Genomic DNA, 18,498 nt, shown 5'->3' with positions numbered 1-18,498 from the left:
AACCACCCTTTCCCCTACCAGCTGACCTCTACAATCCCCCCCCCCGCCCAATTTATAGAATCTAATTATTGGGGTGTCATCTTAAATTCAGATTTGCCTTGCATTGGGGTAAATACGGCAGTACAAACAACGAGACAAATCATGGTTTTCCCAAGCAAATGCTCAAGGATGACAGAAAGTGGATGATAAGCATGTTCCTTCCTGTGCTGTAGGCACTGAGGCCTGCCATGATGTAACTGGGGAGCATGCGCACAAAATACAGCTAGCGCCAACAACAGCATGTGTCCTCATGAAAGGGATAGCGGGGGCAATGCTGTAGCTCTCTCTCTCTACCATCTACACCAGCAGCGATCCTAAAATGTTCAAACTGCCATTGCAGGGTACATTCCCCAGCTAATACATTTCCTGAGGATTTGCAGCTATTACATTTCCTGGGGATTACAGATCAAGCTGAAAAAGAAGGATTCAAAAAGGGAGGGCAAAGCATAATCCAGCCCCACGCCTGCACTAACTATTCCATGTGTTCTCTGTGTTGGTACCCACTTAAGAGGCAGCAAGCTGTCAAAGAGGCCTCAATGAAGCCACACTACAATACAAGGCAACTTGGAACCAGAAACATCACTGAAGAAATCTCTAGTAGGACACTAATACTCACTTGTGGTCATGTTCTGGAGGCTCCTGCTTGTTGTAGGGGAGGATCTTGAAGTAATGCTCAGGAGAGAAAGCCACAGATCACATTCTGCCCCCAAATCCCAGGAGGGAAAGGATCTGGCTCCATATGCTTAGAGGAAACAAGGTTGCTATTCAGCTGTAATCAGGCATTACAGTCTATGTTTGGGCCCAGCCATTCTATAATGTTGAACCGAGATAGCCAAGGTTAAGGTTTCTCCACTGGGAATTTTCATGGTGCAGGGAAGAATGTTTCATTTTGAATATGCAGCCTTCACATCAGTGCTTTCGGCAAAAAGATCAAAATTTACATTCATGGCAAAAAACTGTTCAAAATTGTTTAATTAAGAGTTAAAAGGTATTAGAGAACAGAAATAAAAAATATTAAGGGAATTTATCAGCTGGCTAGAGGCACCAGGAACAGCGCAACAATGGTAAGAAGCACTGCAATCAGCCCCTAAATACAAATTTAGATACAAAGCACTGAAAATGAGTCCCACAGATCAGACTGGGCATGTTAGCAACTGTTTTACCTAAGGTTATGGTCCCAGAACACCACTGTGTTGGTGGATTGGTAGGATTGTATCATTGTCTCTTATTCCCCATCATCAATAAAATGGTCCCTTTGTACTCTCTTCCCAGCTTCACTCATGTAGATCACGTTGGTTTGCTGCCGATGAAAGCAGAAAGAGATGCTGAAGTTACTAAAAGGAAGTTTCATGCTGAAGATAGCTGCACCATGGAGATTTTTTGCCAAGCTGAGGCAAAAAAGAGGTTCTGTCTCCTCTTTTCCAGCACCTATATATTCTTAAATTGCAGTTATTGAGTGTAGTGACTGTTTAGGGTATGTGCAGACGTTACACTTAAAACGACCCAACTCAGGTTAGGTCCATCTATATTCTAATATGTTTGGGGAGGTTAGATTGGGGAAAAAATGGCCAGCCTAATTTAACTAACTTCACCTGAGGAGGTTCACCAAGTTAGATTGGGGATGCGCTAGCCTGATCTACCAAATATCTATACATGTTCAGAGTGTAGCCCCAAGGCTGGGAAAGCTCAGCCACTCACTGCAGTGCCAAGGCTGCGCTTTTCCTACCACGTTACTCTCACCAGGCTGTTTTTAGCCCCCTGATCTCCCTGCCCTATGAACCCACCATCCCCCAGCAAACCCCCCAGTCCTCCCCAATCCAGACAACCCCCTCTCTGTGGACCCACTAGCCCCCTGCTCCCCCCAATCCAGCCCTCCCCCCAACCTAAGTTACTGAAATCATGTTCCCAGTGCAGCTCCCAGCAATGGTGAATCTCTGGATAAGCAGGCCCCAATCTTTGATCATGCGGCTTAAAGCCAGATGACCATTGAATGGGTCCTGGGGATGTCTGCACGTACCCTTAATGTATGCTGCCTCCCCAACCCCATCCTTCTGCAGGGTTGGTGCTAGAACCTTCCATTGGGAGAAAAATTTCCTGTTGTTCTTGCCAAGAAAATTGTTCAGATTATAAACTGAACTATATCCCCCTTGCCATGTTTTGCACTGACTCTCAGAACACGTCAGAGCACCATAGAGAACATGCTGCACTATCCCAAAAGGTACTGCCACACCAACTTCTCTGGCTGTAACTGCTGATTTGCGCTGGAGGGAAAATGGAGGCTTCCAACCAAACACATACATTTTGTGAAAGGGAACCTTGTTTGCTAACACAGTTCTGCATTGAAGTTTACAAACACCCATGAAAATATTACCTAAATAAGAGAATTTCAGTTCTTCATAACTGTGTTGTAGAAAAGGATTTCAGATTAATATATATGGTTAAGTAAAGGATTGGGTTTGAACCTCATCCTATATAGGACAGCAAGCACTCTTGTTTCTGGTATGGCAGATTGCATAGGAAAAATGTATACCCAGTCCATACTGCAGAAAGAATGCAAGTCAGTGCAGGAACTTTAAAATAACATGACATACCATGGTCATCATAAAACAGTCACCATTAGCTGATTTTTCAGATGGCCCCTGCTATTTGAATAGAAGACATTGGGTATACCTGCAAGGTAAAAACTGGCAAGCATGAACTTTTAAAAAAAAATTGTCTGGTAAATTAAATTAAAGCAATTGAGGCAAAATCAAATAGGCAGTTGTCCATAGCATAACTAACCACGGAATCAGGTATGTTCAATTATAAGATATCAGATAGTCTACATAAATTCAGTAGTTTTCAGGATATGTAATTTTACCTTGTCAAGTGATGCCTTATGGTTTCAAACAGGATCAAACAGTACCTCTTACCCATGAAGGAAATTCCAGAATACCCCTACAGAAAACTTAGCTATTTGGGGCTCCTAGACATGTGCAGGGAGTTTGCTCTGATGCACTGGAAATCCAGCGCATCATAATCAAGTCTGCTGGAGCACGAAAATTAACAGACTCCGACAGATTCTAGCATCACATGTATCAGCATCCTCACACTGAAAAATGGCAGTGAAGTGCTCGTTGGATGAGCTTTAGTTCAAAGCGCCCCGCCGCCATTCTTCAGTGCAGGGACACTGATACATGTGACACTCAGGTGCTTTTAATTAGCACGCCTCCTGGAGCACACATAAAAATGCCCTTTATTTTTGGTATGAATTGAAATTTGATTCCCTCTTTCATACTTTCAACACTAGAGCATTTGTTTAAGTGGAAGAAAACCCCAAATATTAAAGTATTAGATAGGCTTTGTTAACATATTCTCCAATGTTTATAGAGCACATAAAGGAAAGAGCCATATTTGGGTCCTGCTGGCTTCAGTATGAATTTTGACATTAACAATAACAAAATCTGGATTTGATAGTTAATCATTAGTATAGCACAGTCTCCACATAAGTTCAGCCAAAATACAGGTATATTAAATTCCACTATAATAAACAGAGGATGACTGAACAGCTTTCAGTAGAAAAACCCACAATATTTCCTCTACCCACAAACTCTCCCATGTTAACATACCCAGACTGAGACATAAAGCTTCCAAAACAATCTAAAGCAGAATAAGCACCGTGGCTCCATGGATAAGGGGTTAGGCATAAGTTCAAGAGGTCTTACTGTGTGCCCTATCTTTGTCACTTTGTCATAATGGACTAGTCATAACATTCATGAATCTCAGCTTTCCCATCAGGACAGCAAGTTCATGTTACTTATCCATATGATTAAGGTGCTCTGAGGCCTCAGGATGATCAGTAAGAATATTATCTAATAGATCAGAAACTATATATAAGAACCAATTCTAATGCAATTTCTATTGTTTTTTTTTTTTTTGTTATAAGATAATTAGAGTAAAAACTTTTAAGATTCATTCTGCACGAGTGCCTAGTGCTAATCTGCTTAATGAGAAGAATGGGCTCACTTCAAATAGTTTAATGGTATATTTCAACAGGAATCAACATACTCATCTGTGTTACATTTTCTGTTGTTATTCAAGAAATGAAGCTGCTAATACTGAAGTTTGTTATTTGTTGCTCTCTTACGTTTTCTAGAGCTGACCTGAGTGGGCTGCTGTTTGATATGTCTCTTGAGAGATAACAACAATACTCTATGGTTAACATGGCACCTTTCAGCCAAGGATCTACCTCCCACTATTTTGCAAAAGCCCTCACATTCTTTGGTGATGGGCCCCAATGAGACCTGAGATGGTGCTTTTTAAAAAGCACTATCTCCATTCTGTGTGCCTCAATTTCCAAGGGAAACTGAGGCACACAGAAATTAAAGTTATTTTGCTAGTGCCAAATAATGACTCAGTGGCATATATTACAACTCTCCTGATTCACATTCCCTTATTCTCACCACAAGACATGCTGGCTCTTCTTTCTTGTATTCCTTCTGTTGACTAACTTCAGTCAAACGTTGTCCTGTTTTAAATAACTATTCCCAGAAACAAGGAAACCACTAGAATTACTGGAATTTATTGACCAAGGCAGAACTGCTTAACAGATAAGATTTAAAAACTACTTCTAGTACCAGTTTTGTTGTATGTATAGTGAAAACTTAATGAGTACATTGAAGTGAATATCACTTTGTGTGCTTCACTGTGGCTCACACACTATCCCCAGTTATTTAAAATAATTCACCCCCTTTTTCTTTATACTGTACTGTGTCATTTCACAGAGCGACAACAGACGTTATTTAAGTTGGGGTGTAAGAGTAAAACATAGTAGGAATATATATAGGCAGAAGGAGAAAATGAGAGAGAGTATTCAAGCACAGGATACTCAAAGATTACTCAGTGGTGTGTTGCTGTAAGCAGAAACAATAATGATGTATATGTTTTACCAAGATAACACTCACCAAGAACTAAAAAAAAATGATCATGGGCTGAATTTAAAATGCTAAACTGCGAGACCACCTTCGGTTCACTTTCTCATTAAGTCTCAATGGTCAATTAATTTTCTTTCACAGGAGAAGACTACACACTCCTAAAACTCAGTGGAAATGAAATGACAACATCCAAATCACCTGCTTTGGCACCTGATCTTGTCCCATTGAAATCAGTGGGAGCTTCAGAGCTCGTTTCAGTAAGTATAAGGTTCAAGTCCCTGTTTGGGAAGTTCCACAAATGGCTTGCCAGCCTCCAAAGGGAAACTCAAACAAAAGCAGATCACTAAGGCCAGGTCAGTTATAAGGTCAAATTCCTATTTCAGGCTGAATGATGAAAGCATTTAAAATGGCAGTATGAAAAACACCTTCAAGTTGATGGATGGGCTATACAGGAACTCTGATCAGGAGATAAAAAGCCCAACAAGCTGGGTCAAAGAAAAATCACTATGCAACATCACAAATTATCCACTCTCTCTTGCTCTTTTTATTAAAATGGATAATAAATAAGGTCATTTTAATTCACTAAACCTATATTTATGATGTACTTCATTCTGTTTAAAATGAGTTCAGTTTTCATGTTGGTTTTCTTTACTTGCATGTTATCTGTGCCAGATTCTTTAGGCCATACTCAGAATTTGATCCTAAATTAATTAAAAGCATTTTTGTTCTTGAAGAGTAAACAGTAATTTCCCATTTACTCATTAAAAGAGGGTAAAAGATAGAAATCTTTTGAGAAAGTCTTCAGTTCAGATCTATAATATAAGCTGAAATCAGGCACATGAACAAGGTGAACATTGAAATGCTCCCTACAGAAGAAAGCAAAACCATTAGTGTGATTTGGGGGATGTAATTTTAATCCCACAAATTCCATTTTTTCTAATGTTCTTTTATCTTTGCACTATGTCTAGTTTGTAAGAGGATTAGAACATATTTTATAACTTTTTTAGAAAAAGCATATTAATCAATGTTCAATCCTTTGATATAATAATAGAATTAATCAGTGTGGCATGTAATATTGTTAGCATATATGCAACTGTTTTCATCCTGAGGTCTTAATACAAATACACAGCTCAGGAATCATCCAAAAGCTTCCAGTACATAGAAAACTTGGCATGATCACACAGCATCTTGCAAAGACCAAACCAGCATGTAAAATAAGAATCTTCTCCTAAACAGTAGAATATTCATTTTTTTCTTCTTTTCTTATGAGATCAACCCCTCTCTCTACCTCAAAGAAAATATCCTTCCAATTGTGAAAACTAGACAGGAAAAGAACAGAAAAGAACAAAAAGAAAAGAACAAAACAGAAAAGAGCCAAAAGCCACAGGTTTCTTGGGGGAATCTGGGTATTTAGTATATTTCCTTTTATAATTCACACACTATGCTGAAAGTAATCTAATCTAGATGGGACTTCCTCTGAACTACAAGCCTCATCTTGCTTTTCAAATATCTACATGGAAATTACAGAGAATAATATCTGATCCTATTTTTCTGCCAGTTGCTCCTGAGAGATATAAGGGTAGTTCCCCACCCACAAAAAAAGTCATTTCCTTGAATAACTATCATTAAGGATTAGAAAACACTTCGAAGGTCCAAACCACAATGTTTGGTTTTTTTCTTTTCAGAGCAGAATAGCCTCATATTTCATCATTTTAAAAAATCCTGGAATAATGTAATATAATTATGCTTAGGTTTTACAGACTCCATTTGAAATGTCTAATCAAGAAGGCTTCCAGCTTTCTGGGTTGTGTATGTGTGTGTCATTCTTCAATTCTTCCTGGGTCCTGATTTTGCATTTCTAATGAAACTGAACTGACAAAGCGTGAAAGTGGTCTAAAGGGAAAAACAAAGAAAACGACCCTGTTTTTACTGTGCCAGGACTAATCAATATTCCAGAAGCTCAGCTTTTTCCCCCTCTTCTGTTGGGTTTTCAATTTTTCTTCAGAGTTGGGCTAATAGTCCCCTCCCCTTTTCTTAAGTTACAGAAATAGTAAGTTGCTGTACTGAGAACACATGCGTATCGTTAGCCTTCTCTGTCTCTTGCTCACTGAATTTTGTAACTCTACTTCACCTTACTGGGAAATTTACTTTGCTGGTTCTTGCATCCGAGGAGTCCTGCAGAATTTGAAAAGGTGAGTTTGGTGTTTGTTTTATTGTTTCAGTAGTTTTTGCTTTTCACCCTCGTCATCTGCAACATACTTTTCTAGATCAGTTGCTCTGTAATGATTACTTGGCTATACTTAAGCCTTTTTCATGATCTTAATCTTAATTAGAAACACCACATTGGGATGAGGTTGCTTTAATGGTCTAGGAGAGAAAAAAGGGGACTGGGTAAATCTGTAAGCTTGCTATAAAATACTGCAAACTGATTGTTCTGAAGAAAAATCTTTCGGAGACACATACTTCAAAGCTTAGTAATGCTGTATGTAATAGCTGAAACCTTAAACTCAACCTAACTACTTTTTTTTTTATTCTTTAACAAGTTATGTAAAGAACAAGTAAATATTATAGGCGCTTTCACTTTTAAAAGTATAGGTGTATTTATGTATATATAAAATCTAAAGGGGTGTGGAAAGATAGAGAAGGGCAGTGGTAGATAGACATGTGAAAGCAACATGTGTAGATGTGAGCAACATTGTTAAGAAACAAATTACTATCTTCTAAAATTCCAAAAGAATAACACATGAACAAATGCACCCTAACTTTCACAGGAATTCCAAAAGCAATGACATGATATCCCCTTAAAAACTCCTTTTGTAAAACTTGGACTTTCTAAATGCCTTCTGAAAAAGTAGTTAGGCAATAGATTTATGGAGGGCAAGATGTAAACTATATATCTAGAAATGGCTTTCAGCAGTTACAGCTAGCTACATCCATTCATAAATTTGCATTCCAGCAATGAAACGTTGCAGTGCGCTGCTGGAATAGTTATGTTAATCATTGTACAGCATCACTATGCAAAGCAGGTTTTTTTAATTCAGATTTTTGTTTACACAGCAAATTTATGTCAAGAAATCCAGATATTACTTTGCTTGATATCTTCTGGTGTTTTACTGATGTGATCAGAAATACAGTACACACTTCAAAGATGAATGATACTAGTATACAACTGTCAAATTAATAAGTAAAGGGATAAATAACTCACTCCTACTGTTTTTTCACCCTATGACAGGAAGAAAATCAGTGTGGAGCAATTCATTAAATCATTCAGAAATATTTGAAATATAGAACAATTCAAATGGTCTGATTTAAACAAAAATAATTTATTAAAAGTATAATTTGAAGTACTCACTAAACTGTGCTTACTAACTCCATGAACTGGAATACTGGTTGAAAGCTATTCTACTCTGACTTAAACTAGCTTTACATTTTTGCAGCTGTCTTTACAGCACAGAAATTGCTTCTGATTTTCATCAGTGTAAATGACAAGTGAATCGAGCCCATTCATTACAGACACAAATGCAAATCTGAACAAATCTGTAGAACCCTTCTTACAAATCAGTCTTCTTACAAATATGCAGTTATTCACTATCTATTGTAATCAACTGATTACATATTCTAAATATCCTGAATCTGATTGATATGTAACAAGGATTTGTTTGGATGTATTGATATATTTGATTGTCCTCTGAAGTTTAATACTTTGGTATTTCTTGTTTTGCAGCTTGCTCCAGTACCACCCAAGCAAAAGGATCTGAGCCTTTCTGGGGACCTTTTAGCAAAAGTAATATAAAAGAAAAAAGAAATTACTTTTTGAGAGCTAGATGACTAAAAGTAACGGAGAAGATCCACGATCTGGAAGTAGGATGGAGCGTTTTCAGCAAGGAGTCCGGAAACGTACATTAATGGCAAAAAAGAAAGTGCAGAGCATAACAAAGGATGATGTTAAAAGCTACTTACTAAGGAATGCCTTTGTGCTCCTAACCATCATTGCTGTCATTGTTGGTGAGTAATTTGATCAATAGAGATATTCTGTTTCTCCATTGCATCTGACAGTGTCACTGGGCCTGGGTAATTAGCATTTTTAATGAGATTCCAAATTTTTCTCTCCTGATAAGAGTTTGCTGGCTTGGAGGGTTTGGGGCTGTAAGTGATACAGGTTAAAGTTTGGGAAAAATGAGCATCATTCTGGTAAAGGAAATTGATTTAGCTATCTTATAGATTCCTCTACTGAAGAACCAACACAGCTATAGCTGTATCAAAGGGTCTGAACAATTAAATCTACTTCCTACATAAACCTGTTGCAATACAACTCTCACTTATCTAGCATATTGAAATAACAGAAAGATGTCCTTAGGCTTAATTACAAAGTCATTTGCTTCTGAGATAAGCCAAATCAGCCTGAATCTTTTGCAGTGTTCATTGCTAAACACACCTTAATATAGTCATGCTTTCTCTGAAGTACTCCCTTTTCTACGTGCACTCTCAGTGTGGGAGTCTAGGGGAGTTCTACCTGATGAAGGGCTGCAAGATATTGCCTTAGTACTGTTTGCAAAGCATGAGAAGGAAATCAGAACCTTAGACAGGAGGGGAGTGGAACTAGTTTATTGCTGGACTTAGAAAGATCCAAAATGTTCATTTAATATTAAAATTTACATTGGACTGGTTTTAATTGGCTCATACTCAGCCAAATTTTAAGCCAAATTTTATAGTTATATATGAAAGGCCCATTCCTGCTCAGCTGAGTACTGCCATGACCGCCACACATAGAAGTGATGCCAACTTGTATATACTTAGGTGTTTTGCTTCCTAAGCCCTCCTTGGAATTGGATATTCTGTCTGTCATTTCTATAGCACTAGTTGTAAGAATGCCCATTTTAATGCAATAGGAGATATGTGATAATGTGCATATGGGTAACATATGTAATTGTCATGACAGATATATCACTTTTTGTATTTTATCAATGGAAATGATATTTCTGATTCCTAACTGACCACTTGCTCAGGTTAACAAAATTAACATTAGGAGTCTATCTGGTTGCCCATTAACAGGCAATGCAGGTTTTGAAGTTAAATATATGAATAATTTCCAAAGCAATTCAGTTGCAATCTGTTTGCATCGTAGAATAGGATTGAGACATTAGCAATTTGTCCGTTGTTGGTCTGGCAATGTGGCAGGTCCATTGGGACTAACATTAACAATGGTAGGAATACAGAAGTAGACACAAGAGGTGTTTTTGCAGCTGAGTCATCTCTGCCATTCTGTACAGCTCTTATTATAGGAAACATCTGTCCTGATCTATACTAGTGCCTCCACCCCAGCTCATGATTGGGGGGCACCTGTAGTACTAAAACAAGAGTTGGAGAACTGCTGAAAATCCCCAGTATTGCAAAGGCCAGCGCGCCAAATTCTGCCCATCTACACAATAATATACTTGGTGTAAATCCAGAAACTTCAAGAGTTACAGAATTTGGCCATGATCCATAAGTGTTGTGTAAGTTCATGGTATATGCCTGAGTAAAATTTGGGTGTACATACAACTCCTGAGAAAAGAACGATTTCACTCTTTAACAGTTAAACATGAGTACAGCTCTTTTACTGATTTGCTGTTGTAGAAATATTCATTAGTACAGAACCAGCTGGCTTAAGAGTTTGGAGTCCTCTAAGCTGTCAAACTAAGTTGGCAGTGACTAATCATCCCCAAGCTAGTGGTGGTGTATGGTGGGCTGGGCTTGGACAAAGTTGTCCACATTATAAAACTAATAAATTCATTAGCCACTATCCCTGTTGGTTGTCTCAGCAGACAGACCAAGGTTTAAACAGACTTGGAAACTGAGTTGCTCTTTTACTCAAGATTATGGTATCAAGGAAAAGGTTGCAGAGTGTATTTGAGGAACCTTGCATTGTTGCTGTCCTAGCTTTAAAAAATAGATGAACAGAAGAACTAGCTGCCAAGACCATTAGTCCAGCAGTGTTCACAAAAGGACTAACTATGTGAAAGTTAAATGAGATATTAAAAAAGATTAAGGATACCATTATACCACCTTTTCCTACGAGGCTTTTTTTTTAAGGGATCAGCTGGGAAAACCTGTTCTCACTTGGTTAAGCAGGGCTGATAGTGTTAGAGGTTAAATGGGTAGAATCATAATAAATCTCAGGATTCCCATCTCAGGATCCAAGTTTTAAATTGGGGTCTGAATTCATCCAGTGATTTGTGTGTCAGCACAAATATGTATTTGTTCTTCATTTGTTCATATTGCAACAGGTAGATTTCACAGATTTCTGGGGCTGGAGGGGACCTATTAGATCATTGAGTATGACCCCTGCTTTGGGCAGGACAGAGCATTGGGGTCAAGTAACCCCAGCCAGGTGTTTGTCTAATCTCCTTTTGAACACCTCCAAGGTAGGGGAAAGCATCACCTCTCTTGGAAGCCCATTCCATATTTTGGCAACCCGCATCATAAAAAATTTCTTCCTGATGTCCAACCTAAATCTACTCTCCTTCAGTTTATGGCCGTTGTTTCTAGTAACCCCAAGGGGCACCCTGGTAAACAGAGTATCCCCTACTCCCTGCTGACCCCCCCAGTGAGTTTCTAGATAGCCACAAGATCACCTCGCAGCCTTGTCTTGCAGAGGCTGAAGAGAAAAACAACAGAACTGATGAAAACGGGTGGATATATACATCTTAGAGCAAAAAAAAAAAACATGAGAAAGGGCAATGTGCAGTGCCAAGTAGCTTTGAAGAGATGACAGACACAATTGCTTTCCGTGTAGATAAAAGATTTTTAGTAATTAAAGTAAATACAATTTAATTATGAACATATCAGAAGTTTCTCAATAGCCAAAGCTGAAAAATATTTGTGTAATATATTTGATTTTGGCCTCCTTCCTAAAACCCCCAAGGCAGGATTGTCCTTGCGGCTTCAACTACTGCACGTGTGTCCTGTCTTCTGTAGATCATTATCATTATCATTTTCAAACATACACACACACGCGTGCACACACACACACACACACACACTTAAATCTGGCCTGCTCCCACCTTTGAAAAATGCAATGTGGAAGAGAGTAAGCGATGCCAATGTTGAAAATTCCTCTAGTACTTATTTTTTATCTGCCAAATGAGTCATCTAGAAACTTTGCATGGGGGTGTTTCTTTTAGTGGATCCTGGCAAGAGCTGGTGTACAGGTCCATTTTGGAAAGGCATATTTGGGAAGCTGTACACTGGTGAGATGACAATGCCAAAATGACCAATAGGTCGTTTAGGGTGGGCCAGAGGTCCTGATGGGTCTTGGAAAGTTTAGAGAAGGTCTTGCAAATCTGGGAATGTTCACCAAAAACTCTGACAGGTTTTTGTCAAAGGAGCCTCACTGGCTCCTTTACACTTCCAGACTGCCTAGCCTCACACCCTGTCCTAAAATGCCTTCTTTTGTCTCCTTCTGTGGTCTCTCCTAGTTCCCTTCTGCCCACTTCCCAGCTTCCATGGGAGTCCAGATTTTTTCCAGCAGAGTTCTTCAGTGGAGGTTGGCAGCCACACAGAGGAAAATATCAAGTCACACAGAGTTAATGAGCAGAGCTCTTGTGAAGCTGGTCACAGGGACAGGGAAGCACTATTAAAAATGAAGCTACCCAGTGGTGCTGAGGGATGCTGAGCAGCAGATGAAAGAAGCAGTAATTCCTACTCATTTTGTGCCATGATCATGTCCTTAATGAACTTGGGGGGAGGCATAAAATCCTCTTCACAGTGTCTAGCTTTACTAAGGAAAGGAACCAGTACTGCTTTGTTGCTATTAATTCAAATCTAGCAGCCAGAAGCAAAAGATGCACATAGGAGCAGATTCCTTTGCCTCATCCCATGAAAGCCCCCGTACAAGTCTGAGGAGTAGAATACATAGCTGGGGTGTGCCCCTGCCTGGTATCCCCTTGTGTGCTGAAATAACCCTTCTAGATATAATTTGCCTCATGAGAGATGCCTATGACTCCATTCTATACTTTCTAAATGAACATGGCCATCATGCCTAGACTAGGCTTCATAAAATCTACATGGACCAAGACAAAAAGGTATAATCACAGAGAAATTACACCTGAGTATGCTCTTGGATGAACAAGTACTGGCACATCACAGGGAAATATGGGGCCATCTGGGAACAAGCAAATGTTTCAGGGATGAAGGTGGTCTGAAAACCAAATTCTACCCAGAGTTCAGAAGCTGTGTGGGAGCATCCACACCCGCAGCTCGTAAGTCCTCATTGACTCCTCTCACTGTGTACTTCCAAACCTCCCACTAATACCTCCCAGGCCAAACCCTTACTTAGAAGTAAGAGTGTAAATATATCATTGGGGGGGAAATGTAGAAGGACTTTGTAATGTCTTTAAACCAGAACAACTCCAGAAAATTCAAAGTTTGAAAAAGTAAAGTCACTCAAAGTCTATGGCATTGGGTGCTGCATGTGGCATGGCAGCCTCCATGTGTAGCAAACAGCAGATCAGGGAGGGGACAGGCAGAATTAGGAACAAATCCTCTTGATCTTAGATTCACAATTATTGCATGGTCCCACCTTACTAAACCTGAACAGCACACCAAAATTCGCATGGCTACTGGTTTCTTTAGTGTCATACCTAGTACAGAAACCTAAAATGCTTCAACACTTGGCGTGTCAACACTGTACGTACTGGTGACAGTAGTTGTGCAGACATCCATTGTGGTGCAAGTAAGTCATTAGACTGCCAAGAGCTGCCCCCTATGCTCAAAACTCATCTAACAACAACCGTCTTGTACAGAGTGGTGTTAAATATCATATTTAGAATGAACCAGTAAACCAGTGCACATGTATTACAGCCTGCAGGCAAACTGTCCAAACAAAATAATTTTTCCTAAGCAGACGATAACAATGGACTTCCAAAAATTCTTTGTAAGCTTGTTAAGTAATACCATTTCTTCCAAAGCAGATTTAAATGCTATGCTGTGTGGAATGTGAGAGGTTGGCAGTGACATGGGGAGAGAGTTAAGGGTGTTTGTGTGATTATAACTGTGATTTTTATAGAGAAATTCCATGTGAAAAGATAGCAGGATATGGCACGAGCTTTATGAACAAATATGTTACAATGGTGACTGTTTGGATGTGATTTTTTATTTGCATATTCCTCGGTTCCTCAAAGGGGATTAAATAGTAGGAGATGTTGCAACAACTATTGTTAAAATTCCTTAACTCTTTCTCTTCTGTTAGTTAGAACTGCAATTTAGTGAAGACCGTGGCTGTTCAGCTGGTGGCTAAGGGGCTGCACACATCCTGTGAGGGGTTAACATGCAGTCCCAACCCAGACCCTCCCCCTTCATCTCTCTGGTTGCTGTTGCAGTTGGTGTCTCTAAGCTTCCCTCCTGGACACCACGACCCCCACCCACCATCAACTTTTACTTCCTTCTCCTACCCAAAGGGAAGGAATGGGAATGGCACATCCCCTGGTGCCACAGGATCCCACAGCATGGTGCAGCAGTGTGTATGTGGGGGGGGGGGGCACTGCCCACATGTGCAGCACCCTCCAGTGCAGCCTATGGACCCGTGGCTTGCATTAGTGTGCCCCCCAGCATACAACTCTTATGTGCGTGTCCCCCAGCCACTTAGAAGTTGGACGGCCATGGTGCAGATTTACAACAGTGACTGTAGGAATAATATAACCTGAGATTCTGTGTTCAGTTTTTTTCAAATTTCCGAAATTTTCATTCATTCAGGTTGACATTTTCTGTATCATTTAGAATAATGCAGCATGTACAGATGACACTGACACTTAAACAGACATTCTAGAGAGATGGAGGCTGATTAAATAATGTCTTACAAGTAGCTATTAACAGATTAATCAGGAGGAATTTTCTTTTCAACAGTATAGAAAGGGTATGATGGATTTTAGTATACCTCGTAAAAACAAGAACCTGAAAATCATCAGATTTCTGGAACTATTGGCTATATACTTGGCTCAATGGGCTAAGCTGAGTGAGAGCCAAGGATAGTTGATTATATTTAATTTATTATTCATTTGTTCATAAAAAGGAGGAAAACATATCCACCTGAGTTGGAAAGCCAGACTCCTGTTCAAGGTGTTTGCAGTTTAAAATGAATGGTTAAGCAGAAAAACAGCCAGTCAGGGTAGGAAAGACACTGGTGAGGAAAGCAAAGAGAAACAACTGAAAACAAGGGGAAAGGAAAAGCCTGTGCCAGGGAAAGTCTCCTCAGAAGGTGACTGGATCACTCTATTTGTTAAACAAACTCTGAGAACAGACATGAAGCAGTACCTTTTTGCACTTAGCAGAGGTGAGAGTTTAGCAGAACAAGGATAACAAACAATTCAGCAAAGTTAGATTTGAGGAAAGCTCTGGAAAGGAAGAGACAATAGTTCCAAGCAAAATGTACATCAGAAAAGAGGAACGGGGTTATAAGAAGAAGGGGAGACAAATTGTGTTAAAATAGTTAACGCAGATTCTTATTTTTGACAGAAATAGGTGTGTTTTCTATGCATTTTCTTATTAGAGGTGACAAATCTGGACACTTCATTAGCACAGGGTCAAAGTAATAAAAGGACGTTAATTTGATATTTTTATTTTTATTCTTAGTAGATATCAGTTTGGTTTCAACAATTCTGTACTAGTTTGCACAAACTGGTGTAAGAACTTTGTCATAGGGCTAGTGCTAGTGCGTTCTAACTGAGATACTATGTATATGGAAACTTGGAAACACTTACTTATACCTTAGACTAGCTTAAATACCTTAGACCAGCTTAAAAACATTAAAAAGTGAATCAAAACTGACTGGGCATCAACCTATCAAGTCTTTGCATAGCAAAGAGTTACTGAAAGTTCTGGCTAAAAGCAGATAGGTAATAGGTGAGGCAATTTTTTGGTATGTCTTATCACTTAGCCTTGATCATCAATGTGGTCTTTAGGATTGCTGTACTTTCTGAAAAATATTTAAAGACGTCAGGAGAGACAGATATATCCGTATATTATGAGAACATGTATTCATTAATCCGATATGCAATAGAGTTTCAGGATCATGGATCAATCACTCTTCTTAGGGGCCTGATTGCTAAAGAGAATAGTGGGACAATGCATATTAAAGACCTTTTATTCAAGTAATATAGATGAGACATTCTTTGGGGTTATAGGGTGAAAAAAGTAGGGATAATAAATCAGTAAGTTAGACACAAGACTGTAGTACTGGAGAGTACTTATCCAACAGTTATTAAGGTATTTAAGAATGAAGTGATTTGGATAAAAATATGCAAGGGCTTATTAAAATATCCTACACTATCTAAAGACTATAGGATTGCAAATGTTGTACAAATACCTACTTGTCTTTTTAAAAAGCTGCTAGATGTGATCCTGTGAATTACAAGCTAGAAAGTCTGAGTTCATTACCAAAAGAATTGAGTAACACTTAAATGAACCTGATACGATAAGGACACATCAGCCTGCTTCTTTGAAGGGAAATCCTTGCTCTAATCTATTCAAATCGTCTGAATGCAGACAAAGGAGAACCAAGCGATCACATTTATTTAGACTTTCAAAAAGCATTTTGGCACAAATTCTTTCATTCACCATGACAGCCATCTCAGCTACATTGTTCAACTAGCCAAGTAATAAACTGCCTAAATAGGTGATCCTTGCATGAAGCAAGAGTTATGATTGCTTTCTAGAGAAAAGAACATGGAATTTGGGATTTAGAGAGAAAACTTTCTGTGAATTATGGTGCATAGATAAGACAGAGATGTTCTGGCTAAAAATACTTGTTCCCACTATCTCTTTGGAGGCAGTAGTTATTAACAGGGTGATTATATACTTAGATGAAACAAAATTATTTCTTTAAGCACAAATAAGGAAAGTGTAAGATCTTACATTAAATTATCCTTTCTCTCTCTGGACAGCAACCGCTTCAGTTTGGACAGTACCTGGAACTATTAGATCACAAAATTGACTGTATTTCTCAGATGCTAGTGCAGTATAAAGAAAAGGTCCTGTGGATGTGAATATCTTGAGACTAGTTTACTATAATTGGGAAAGAAACAGAAGTTGTAAAAAAAATATCAACTTCCAATCCAGGAAGAGCTAGACAAGAGAGAAATGTAAAATGTTAAGAAACTTGTAAACTGACCAGTACTTCAGTCAACATTTCACTCTGCTTAAAATCTAATAACTTTATTATCTCTTGGGAACCATGTTTTATGGGGCAGAATATCAATCAAGCAGGTGGAGCTGGAGTGAATACCCAGACATAATAATAATAAATTGATCAGTTCATTATTTTCAATGGCTATAAGTGTTACATAATATAAATAACAATTATAACATACATGGTACATGTTATATAGTTATATATATTATATTATGCATGTCTATAATTAATATATATGATCACTTTAACTGTACCTAACTCTGTACAGAATATATAAAACATGATCCATGAGACAGGTTATGATCTCTCTTGCACCAGTGGTAATTTGGGGAAATTTCTGTGAAGTTGATAGAATTGTTTGGGAATTTCACCAATAAAAATGGTATCAGAAACAGTCCCCCACGTCAGAAGCCTTACTGAAGTCTAGATATATTACATATGCTGTTTCTTTCTGATATGCAAAGCCTATTATCATGGCATAGAATGAAATTAGGCTGGCTTGACATGACTTATTCTTGACAAATCCATGCTGACTATTACTTATCACTTGTTATCATCTAGGTTCTTGCAGATAGATTATTTTCTTTAATATCCTTCTGAGAATTTAAGTTAAGCAGTTAACATTCCTTGGTCCCTTCCCTCTCCCCCACCCTTTTTTTTTTTTTTTTTTTTTTTTTTTTTTTTTTTTTTTTTTATTTATTTATTTATTTTTTTTACATATTGGCACTACATTTACCCTCTTCTGAAACTTCATTCGTCCATGACAAGTTCTCAGATACAATCACTAGAGGTTCTGCAATTGCTTCACCATGTTCTTTCAGTTCTCTAAGCAAGAGATCTCAGAACATCTAACTTTTCTAAGTAGGCTCTAACCTGCTTCTTCTCTAAACTACTCTGCATAGCCATGACTCAACATGGCTGAGACACACAACACGTATGTGAATTGTTCCTGTTTTACAGCTAGGAAGCTGAGGCACAAAATGTATATTTCTTCCACACTGTCTGTAGCAGTGTCCAAGTCTCCTGACTCTCAATCCTCTATTTTAGCTGCATGGCCAGGCCACACTGAATCAGTTCAGGTAAATGAAAAAGATCACCAGGAATCCAGGTTTTCCGTTTCCCATGGAAAAACAGAGTAAAACATGGATTTCCTCCCTTACTGAAGGAAAGCGCGGGCTGCTCATCTGGGGGGCAGGTGGGTGGGTCTGGCTCTCCACCGCTGCACACATTCCCAGACGGACGGGGGGACCCATGCCCCCAGATCTGTGCATGGGGCAGGGGTGGATGCATGCTGCATGCTGCAGGCTCAGGCTCCCACACTGCTGCCATCCCCCAGGGCCACTGCAGCCCAGCAGGTGTGACCCAGTGCTGTAGGGCAGA

At 39.0% G+C, this 18,498-nt stretch overlaps 1 protein-coding gene and 1 long non-coding RNA gene across 2 annotated transcripts in view; one reads left to right on the top strand and one right to left on the bottom strand.

Moving 5' to 3' along the window:
* Positions 1-6,306: 6,306 nt before the first annotated feature.
* LOC109297892 lies at positions 6,307-16,871 on the bottom strand. Its single transcript, XR_002097458.1, has 3 exons — positions 16,842-16,871; positions 15,243-15,322; positions 6,307-6,845 (listed from the first exon to the last, which is right to left on the bottom strand). It is a non-coding gene; the product is annotated as an uncharacterized LOC109297892 (long non-coding RNA).
* The window catches only part of SLC1A3 (solute carrier family 1 member 3), a 115,985-nt gene continuing 104,430 nt past the window's right edge, over positions 6,944-18,498 (top strand). Inside the window, exons 1-2 of the mRNA XM_019517955.1 lie at positions 6,944-7,144; positions 8,677-8,957. Coding sequence (XP_019373500.1) covers positions 8,777-8,957 — 181 coding nt within the window. The 5' untranslated portion in view covers positions 6,944-7,144; positions 8,677-8,776. The remainder of the gene's footprint in view (positions 7,145-8,676; positions 8,958-18,498) is intronic.

The sequence above is a fragment of the Gavialis gangeticus genome, unplaced genomic scaffold, assembly GCF_001723915.1.
Source record: "Gavialis gangeticus isolate Ggan-Ray unplaced genomic scaffold, GavGan_comp1, whole genome shotgun sequence".
In the NCBI taxonomy this organism is placed as follows: Eukaryota; Metazoa; Chordata; order Crocodylia; family Gavialidae; genus Gavialis; species Gavialis gangeticus.
The sequence above is the reverse complement of the archived record's forward strand: the minus strand, read 5'-3'. Positions and strand labels throughout refer to the sequence as shown.